This window comes from Folsomia candida, unplaced genomic scaffold (genome assembly GCF_002217175.1).
Source record: "Folsomia candida strain VU population unplaced genomic scaffold, ASM221717v1 Fcan01_Sc015, whole genome shotgun sequence".
Classification (NCBI taxonomy): Eukaryota; Metazoa; Arthropoda; class Collembola; order Entomobryomorpha; family Isotomidae; genus Folsomia; species Folsomia candida.
The window spans coordinates 3,890,190-3,900,397 of NW_019091207.1; the positions used below are offsets into that span (position 1 = coordinate 3,890,190).

The 10,208-nt window shown below is 32.1% G+C and overlaps 1 protein-coding gene across 1 annotated transcript; it reads left to right on the forward strand.

Moving 5' to 3' along the window:
• Positions 1-551: 551 nt before the first annotated feature.
• On the forward strand, positions 552-6,826 carry LOC110856317 (uncharacterized serine-rich protein C215.13). The gene is made up of 3 exons (XM_022104801.2): positions 552-654; positions 5,196-5,698; positions 6,101-6,826. Exons 1-3 carry the CDS (start codon positions 642-644, stop codon positions 6,398-6,400), a joined length of 816 nt encoding a protein of 271 aa, XP_021960493.1. The 5' UTR covers positions 552-641; the 3' UTR covers positions 6,401-6,826.
• Positions 6,827-10,208: the final 3,382 nt, after the last annotated feature.

A 10,208-nucleotide genomic window follows, 5' to 3' on the forward strand; every position in this document is an offset into this window, starting at 1 on the left:
GTATATTAGATACATGGGGCAGCCATGGATATATAACTTATAACTTATAATTATGACGTATAACTTAACTTACAATTATAAATATACGTCGCCTTATGGCGTTTCTATGACTTATAACTTATAAAATAAGTCATACGTCATAATTTTAAGTTATAAGTTATATGTCCATGGCTGCCCCATGTATCTATTTATAATTATAAGTTAAGTTATACGTCATAATTTTAAGTTATAAGTTATATGCTATGGCTGCCCCATGTATCTATTATCAAAACTGATGACAAAATTCTTAAAATGTTGAATTTTAGAGACAAAATTTCCGTAACTAATGGAAATTTACGAATTTTTCCCATCGAAAAACTTTCCATTGTAGCCGGACATTATAACCACCCTGTATACGTTGGGTGGGTGGGTGGTAAAATGGAGAATTTTTTATGACGTAATATATGGATGGCCCCTAATACCAGAATCTCATGAGGTGATTGTTATTCATGAATTTTTCCCAGCTTATAGTGGCACCATACTTTTAAAACGGGTCATTCAGCCAGTGTCATTGGACGAGAAGGTTAACCAACGTTACGTAAAAAAACGAAAGTGTTGTTGGCATAGTAACGAAACGGTATTGAATTTCATTCCAGCAGAGAATGTGTAATCATGGTAATATTTTTTACATACCTAAATAAGGAATACAGTTTTACATATTGAGTGGGTGACGTGTCAGAATTGATATACTGTTAGAAATCTGGTATAGTCAGGCAGGTATTGATTTCTCGGTAGTAAAGTTGCTAGCGCTTGGTGTTAAAATTGTACCGGTCGGTAAAAATTTGCTACCGGTATGGTAAAAGTGTAATACCGAGGTATTACTACACGGTATTATTTCGAAATACCACTTTGCTAGTGTCATATATGAATACCGCTTGGTATGATTTTAATACTGGATTTTAAAAATAATCTAACTTTCCTCAATATGCTAAATTATAAAGTGGATCAAATCAAATTTTGATCGTAAAAGTTCCCACGTGGCTACGCGAAAAATAATTTGGTAACAAAATTGTCCCCGAATAAACATAGCGACATTCATTTCTGCTAAACTCCGTAATTTCTGGGAAATTTGACTACTGAGTGAAAGAGCTTGGCATAAATTTGTGTGGGACTCGGAAACATAAAATTCTTTGAAGTTATCAAAAAATCCAAAGCTAGCATAAATCTGAATTTCTTGTGTCATTGTCAACATGTCAGCTTTGTGTCAAGTTTCGAAACAACAATTCCTATGCGAAATGAGCTTTTAAAAAGTCGTACCTAGAATTTTGGAAGTTTTGGACTGCATAAATGTTGAAGTAGTCATTAATAACGTGTAAATCCTTTACATTTTGTAAAATAATTTTACAAACTTTGACCAGATAAAAAAGACGCCCATTATCTGGCAATGGGTAACCTTGCAAAAATTTATAAATTACACAATTTTCCTTTGAAATATAAGTTTCGAAGTTTATCGATTTTACAAAGTTTACAAAGTTACCAAGGACTGATTGAACTGCTCGATTGTAGAGTTTACTGTTCTCAAATTTAATAATTTTTATTCTTAAACGTTAGCTGGCAAATCTTAATCTATTTTTTCATTAAATTCTCAAAATACTAAACATTTTACAATCTGAATTTTCGTTTCCGAGTCTATTTATTTTGACAAAACATAAATATTTTGATAAATTTATAACCCATTAAATTAATGTTCGGCATAAACTAGATTGACAACTCTGAATAGGGTCAATTTTGCCACATAAAAAAATTAGACAATTCAGGCAGGCTTTGGTAGCATTGTAAATTCTGTAAAATTACAAACTTTTACAAACTTTTAAAAATATTTCTGAGCAAAATTAGCTTCCAAATTTGTGAAAACTTACTCAGATCAAGGGATTCTTTTTATTTTGCAAAAGTTTGTAAAATTATTTTGCAATACGTACGGATTTTACAAGTTACAAAATCTGCATGAATTGGGTTAGAGTTTGCTGTGTTATAAAAATCTGAGTAAATTTTGCATCATTGAGTTTGGCCAAATTGATCGAGTTTGGCGTTGATGGTAAAGTTTTGGAATAAAGAAGTGCAAGGTAGCAAAGAGATTCATTAACGTTAATGGTCATGTGGTTATTAAAGTATGTGGTTAACTCATGAGAGGCTTTTGTAAGTAAATAATAACCTTACTTAAATTTTATAATTTTGCCAAGTTTTCACAATTGTGTACGTATTTGTTTGAGTGAATTGTCACAATACCTGTTCTTCGAGGACAAGCTTTTTTGTAAAATTCTGTACTTGTTTACAAATACGTATATTGTTTTAGCCATGAATTTCGCTAGAATCTTGACCAGCTAAAACACTAAATCGTTTCCAAAAAACCTTGGTTCTAATTTAATACTGCAATTAACTTAGGTTCGTGACATTGTAGACTTTGCAAAATCCGGAAATATTTACAAACATTTTCCGTGAAAAATTATGAAGTCTCAAATTTATAGTAAACTTACTCCAAAAATTAAGGGCCCTTTTTTACAAATTGTCTAATTCTGTAATAGTCACACATTTTACAGGGTAAAAAACATCTAAATTTAAAGGTGGAAAATTTTGATATATTTCCAAATAAACTATTTCGGATGACCAAAACTATTCTTTTTTTTACTTTTGTCCGACGAACGATTTTCACTATTTCCTTTTTTGAAATCTATCTAACTTTCAATATTAGAGACTTAGAGATTTTTTGCATTTTTACTTGTACTGTACTGTGGCCACAATACAATACAAAAATTAGTACAAAATTCAAAAGACCTAGAGAATTTCCATTATTTTGTACTCTGAAAAATTGTATTGTAGAACTCCGCGAAATAGATGCATCAAAAATTGAGACAAATCAACTCATGATATACGAAATGAACCTCCTTCCACAAATTGTGTAAAATGTTCAAAACTTAAAATTCGATATTTTTGACCTTTGACCTCGTTTACAACAATCACCAGGCTGATGTAGGTAATCCGAAACGATTGTGATTTTTGAACTCCTCGCCTCAAACTAAACACGTCTGCAACGGTCCAAATAAAAAATAAACATTTTTGACCTTTGACCTGGTCTACGTGGTCTCGGGGTCTTCGCACGTTAAAACTGTGTCAATTTCTGAAATTCGCGCCCAAACCCAAGTCTAAAACAGTCGACACTTCAATTTTGACCTTTGACCTCGTCCTCTCGATTATGGGTTGGTCGGAGGTCAAAAGTATTGACGACGATGAATTCTTCGTGAAATTTCCTTTAAAATGACACCGCATATGAAAATTAAAGTTGAATTTTGCGTTTACTTCACGCCAGGGTGACCTTGACCTTGACCACAGGGCGCCCATCGTCGAACTGGACCTAGGGTCAAAAATTAGAAGCAAAATGGCGCAAACGGGGTCTGATTATATTGAGGCGTTCTGGAGATATCCTACTTGCCAACCCTTGATTTTTCCACAGTAGTACAAACTGAGCCCGTGTTTCAATTTGTGTACTGTAGACTGTAGAATTAGTACAAAAAGCTGATGACGTCATCATCTAGAGTCCACAGTACAGTCTACAGTCGAAGTACAAGGAATCTCTAACTCTCTATTGTTTTTATTTCGATCGTGTGAAATGTTTCAACGCAGAAATTAGGACGGAAATAAAGTCACAAATCTTTCAAAAGTTGATTACATTTTTTTATCAAAGAATTCTGCAAGAGTTAAACATTTTACCGAGTAATAAATTTCGGTGTGAATTTTCTTCAGTGAAAATTGTAAGGTTTTAATGCCGAGTAATGAATTTCAAATTAAATGGCATACTCAAAATGTAGAAAGATCGTGTCACTTGAATTCCCTTGTTTATTGGAATGTTTGTAACGCAGTAAAATAAGGTCACATGTGTATCGAAAGTTGCACAAAATTTAGAGCATTTTTTTTAACAAAGCAATGTCACCAGAGCTACGCATTTTTTCTGGCAACAGATTTCTGGGTGAATTTCGATAAAAGTTGTAAAGTTCTAGTGCCGAGTTATGAATTTGAAAATAAATTATATTGTTAAAATGTACAAAGGTCAAACTCGATTTCAGTAGGATAACACAGTAATATCTTCCTTCCAAAAATTACGAAGGAAATAAGGTCACATACGAATCGAAAGTTACAAAAAAATGACGGCATTTCTTTTATAAATAAAGCAATTCTACCGGTGACCAGAGTTACACATTTTCTAATTTGTAACCAATTTTTGCGTAAACCTGTTCCAATTAAAGTTGTAAAGTTTTAATGCCGAGTTGTGAATTTAGACATAAATTGTATGCGTAAAATGCAGAAAGATCGCATCTTTTTTATTACAGCGATGTTTGTTTGTCACTCGGTAAAATCTTTAGCTTTGCAAAAATTACGAAGGAACGAAGGTCACTTGTGAATTGAAAGAAAAAATTGAAACATTGAAATTTAAAAAATTGAAATTGAAAAAAAACTGAAAAAATTGACGAAACTATTTGAATCAAACAATTTTACCAGAGTTACACATTTTACCGAATAACTAATTTCCACATGAATTTGATAAGATGGAAGTTGTAAAGTTTAAATGACGAGGTATGAATTTCAAAATATACTTTGTACCCAAAATGTAAAAAGATATTGTTTTCCTCTGAGATATAGTAAAATATCTACATTTGCAAAAATTACGAGAGAAATTAGTTTGAATATGTATTAAAACTTGCAAAAAATTGGAAGCATTTTTTTAAATAATGCAATTGTACCAGAGTTACACATTTTGACAAGTAACAAATTTCCCCGTGAATTTGCTTCAATCAAGCTTGTATAGTTGTTAAAATTATGAAGGAAATCAGGTCCCATTTTTGTTAAAAGTTACATACAATTTGGATGTATTTAAAAATTAAACAATTCTGGGAGAATTACACAATTTCAGAAAATATGGACATGAATTTCCTTTAAATTTCCAGAAAACATAAATAAATTCGGCCAAATTGATCAGTTTTTACGCCAAATTTTACATTCTTAAATATATTTTATCGGATAATTGTAGAAAGGTTTTAAATCTTATTCACCGATTTTTTAAAAATCTGAATGCATAGTTTCTGAACGTTCCCAAGAAGTTATTTTGAATTCAATTTTTACTGGGTTACAAAACATTCGACTGAGTTTTTTTTACTGATTTTCAGACATTTCATCATCGGAACCACCTTTAATCCCGAGTTCGTCGTCGTCATCCTCGACAAGTAGCAATCCTTGTGCTTCTTTAAGGACCAATTTGCAACCTCAGACGACGGCAAGTTCAATATCTTCGACGTCTTCGGCGTTATCGACATCTTCGATATCTTCGGCTTTTTCGACATCTTCGACAACTTCAGCATCGTCGATATCGTCGACATTTTCGGCACCTTCGACATCGTCGACTTTTTCAATATCTTCAGCATTGTCGACATCTTCGACATTTTCGACATCTTCTACTGAAGAGGAGCCCGACATGGCGCAAGTCATGACGACGTTACGTGTCCTGTCCCAAGCGACGTTATCAAGAAGACAACAATTTCCTTCAACTTCATCTTCGACAAGTAGTTCGTCATCAGTGACATGTCCAAATTGTCACCAATCTGTTAACGTCACCCCAGGACAACAAGCATTATCTAATCGGGAGGCTATTATGGAAAATTTGAGACAATTGGTAAGTCAAGATAACAATTTCGCGTCAAATTTAAATCAATAAAATTGTTACCAGTGTCGTATTAGGTTTTTATTGAGGCAACTCAAACAGTCCTTGGTAACTTGTAAAATCCGTAAATTTTGTAACGTAAGTATCAATTCTTACAAAATATAAAGGCGCCCTTGATCTGTTTATAAAAGTTTGTAACCTAAATTTCCTCAGAAATAATTTGGAAGTTTGATTAATTTACGGATTTTACAATTTTACCAAGGCCTGTGTGATTTGCCTCATCGCTAGGTAAATTTTTGTTCCCGCCGAAATGGGTAACAATTTTGCTACCAAATTGATAGGCGCTTACTTAAAATATGAATATTAAATGTTAAATTAAAGCACTGTTTTTAAATTTCCCGCTTAATTTTTTAGGAGGCGCAGCTGCGATCTCGCGGGGTGGCGCTACCCGCCTGGGTGCAGGCGTACCGCGCCGGCGATACGATCAAAGCCGCCAAACTGCTCCACCTCAGCTACACGGCGGGTGGAAGGAGTGCCCTCCAGCGACCACGTGCCAGCCACGTGCTTCAGGAAGCCACCTCAACCACAACATCAGAACAGGAAACGTCGTCAACATCTGCGCGAGAAGTTAGCGAAGACAGAAATTTAGAATCTTCTAGCGATGAAAGTAATAAACGGATTCGTTTAAATTCTGATTTCTCGGCATCAAAATGAATGGTGCAAAAACATAGAAGATTATTTGGCAAGTTTTTTGGACCGTCTTTTTGGCATGGCATGATTAATGCAAAAAAAGTAGTTGGATTTGAAAAAGTTCGACATTCAGGATCGTGGAAAAATAAATTTCGGTATTTAGTACATATAAAACATGCATGTATTAAAGTCGAAATGTTAAGCTGGTAATAAAATTGGCACCGTTCATTGGAACGTTACATCATATTCGTAACGATTTTCCGTCATCAAAATTTCCGCCAAATTAAACTTCGTAACCACAATAATCTAATTAAGCCAAAAACTGATTATCGGTTTTTAGACTACACAAATTCTGTAAATTTTTGTCTCTACATTATGTCAAAAATTGTAAATTGTGAAGTTTAAAACCCTGTAATTATTTTGTGGCTAATTAATTTAGTTGTAACATATTTAATGCATAAGGTTCATCATTCATATGTCAAACTTTCTTGAATTTTTAGAATTTAATGTTTACGTTCGATTGCTCTTTACCAAAATCCATAAAATCAACAAATTTTTATTAATTTTTCGTCCCTGGCAATTTATTTTAAAATCAGTAAGTTGATTATTTAATAAGAATGGCGGTGAGTTTTTTTAAGTCAGTTTCGATGCGTTTCAATTTTTCTGAAGGCTTCTTAAACTTGAAATCCCCTCCTTAAAAATGTCAAAATCTGGAGTATATATTTCTAAAAATTGGCAACGACCTGGTCAATCGATCTTCCATTTCATAATTTAGAAATAAATTTCCAGACCCGAGAAATTTAATTGATTAATTGCATAAATCAAAAAAAAATATTTCTTTTAATTTAAATTTTATACTCATTTTAAATTGTTTTGAATTTTTAATTTACTAACAATTATAGAGGATTAAAGGAAATTTAAATCTAATTAAAAGATTAGAAGAATAGAATTTCCTTCAACTCTAATACCACGAACAATTCTATTTAATCTGAATAAACTATTAACTTAATTAATTACTTCTTAAAATCATTACAGGATTTTAAACTTTACGTTTTAAGTTACTTCACTTTTAACATGATTCATAAATCATGTTACTTTTGAAATTCTGAAATTTGTAAACCCGGTAAATAAAAATAATAACCGAGCAAAATAAGCTCAAAGCATTTACTGCAGAATTTTTGTGACAATGAGGAGTGACTTGTGATAATCACACTTTGATTAACTTGTGATTTCTGTGATTTTCACACCTGGTGATGAAATTGTGATTTCTGTGATTTGCGGTATTACTGGAGGAAAGTAAAATTGCATTCTAAAATACGCTCTGGAGGAAACTTGATATTTGGATTCAGCATGAAATTCTTAGCATTTTTCTATCCATTCAACATATGTAGGACTTGATGACTCATCTGCAAAATTGCATTTTTAATCATTTCTCATCTCTGAGAATTTAATTTGAAATTCTGGACGACCAATTTGTAATACGTTGATCAATAGCATGGCGGAGAGTTCTTTTAAAAATTAAGTTCAGTCAATTTCGACGAGCTAATATTTTTCTAAAGTCTACTTAACGTTGAAATCTCCAGCATTAAAAACTGTCAAAATCGAGTGTTTTTTTTTTAATTGGCAACAACTCGCAATATCTAATTTTTGACTTGGTTTCTAAACTGTCAAAATCGATAGTGTTTTTTTTATTTTTGGCAGCAATTTGCAATAATATTGCAAGTTGCTAATTTAAAAAATTATCTAATTTTTTACTTGGTTTCTATCGAGTGAAATGTTTAAATTCAGAGATTAGGGAAATCAAATTGCAACTCAATACCAATAAAAAATTACGAAATCTTTTTAAATAATTCTGCTAGAATTACAAATTCCCCCGAGTAACACTTTTCAGTTTAAAAAAAGTTGTAAAGTTTCAATGCCGAGTTCCGAATTGTAAGTTAAATTTTTATATGCAGATTGACATAAGATAACACATCCTTTGTCAGTTTTGAATTACACTTAATTTGAAGTTTGCAAAAATTCCGAGTTCACAGTTTCACACATTTGTATTGAAAGTTATTGAAAAATTTAGAGCTTTTATTACTATTTTATTATTTAAATAAACCGTTAAAAACGCATGTAACCAAGGGGTGAAACCAGTGTGTCATTCGTCAAAATGAATTCAACACTTGTGACATATGTATCAAATTTAACATATGATGACTTTTGAGGCAAAAATGGAGGTCAACATTGAATTCGGGATTAAGTTTCCGGTTAAGTTGATATATGGATCAAACGTAACGTTTGGTGACCTTTATGTGATCTTCTGATCTTGATAGGTGTGACCTACATGCTTGACCTTGACCTTTGTTTTTATATGCAATATTTATGTTCCGAATTTCAAGTAAATATATCTAACGGTTCTTAAGTTATCGCGCGGACGGACATACGGACGGACATACATATCAGTCTTATAAAGGGGTTTCACCCTATGAATATACTTCTAGTTGGACAGTTTGTACGCCAAGTTGTACATTGCACAATAAATCGTATCAAGCATTTGTTATAGATTTGTGGCGTGCTTCGTATTTCGATATTTTCCAAATTTTTATAATCAAGGCGTCTCTAGTTTATAATTTGTATTTTGATAACGTCGAAAAAAATAGTTCTCTAATGTGGTATGGCTTATCATTTAAAAGATTTTGTTTATGTTTGATTTCAATAAAAAATTACACTATGGACAAGGCTAATCACGCAGGCCTTGGTAACATTGTAAAATCCGTAAATTCTGTAAAATTACAAACTTTTACAAAATTTTACACATAATTCTGAGGAAAATTAGCTCATAAATTTTTATAAACGTTCTCAGATCAAATAAATACGCCTTTTTATTTTATAAAAGTTTGCAAAATTATTTTACAAAACGCACGGGTTTTATAAAGTTAGCAAAGACTGCGTGAATCGCCTCATTGATTTATGGCAAATCAATATTTAATTTTAAAGTTTACGATATAAATACTTCAAGCATATCGTAAACGTTTATTTTATTTTTAATACATTATGGATAAATAAACAGTAAAATATTTTCACAAAATATTCTTAATCAGATAAACTTTGGGTGACATACATAGTCTACAAAATACAAATCTCTGATCAGTAAAAAGTAAGGATACATTTTCCTTCGTAATCTTCGCAAAATTTTTGTAAATGTTTGTAACAATGATTTTCTGTTAATTTTCTTCGGCACATAGATAAATGCGTCGATAATATTTATTTGTAAATTTAACGAAACGATTAAAAATAAATTTTTAGATATGACACGAGTGTATACCACAGGTATTCAAATTAGCGTTTTACCCACAAATTGAAATTTATAGTTCATTTACAACCTCATTTTATTTTCGTAGATTTACAAAAATTCGTAAGTAAAGCTATGTAATTTTACACATTTTCCTTCCAAAGCAGGTCCCCCAGCGAATGCTTTCAGATTTTGGCTAAATTATTTTATTTTATTAATCGATCGCAAAGTTATTAAATATGAAATTTGGAAAAGGCACGATTTCCCATTTGTTACTTGGCGGAGATATTTTCATCCAAAGAGGAGAAAATGTTGAAAAGTTGAAAAACTTGACACTTTTACAGCTCGTTTTCTCCTCTTCGGATGCAAATATTTTTGCCAAATGAGCCCTTTTGGAGATCTAGTCGTTTGAAAATTGCATACTAATTAAATTTATGATCAATTGAGACTACACTCAAAATAAAAATTTGTCGAATCAACACCGCCGGTGTCAATACATGACTTAACCGCCTTGGTTACAATGTTGAATCCGAGTCAGGATGATTTTGATACCGG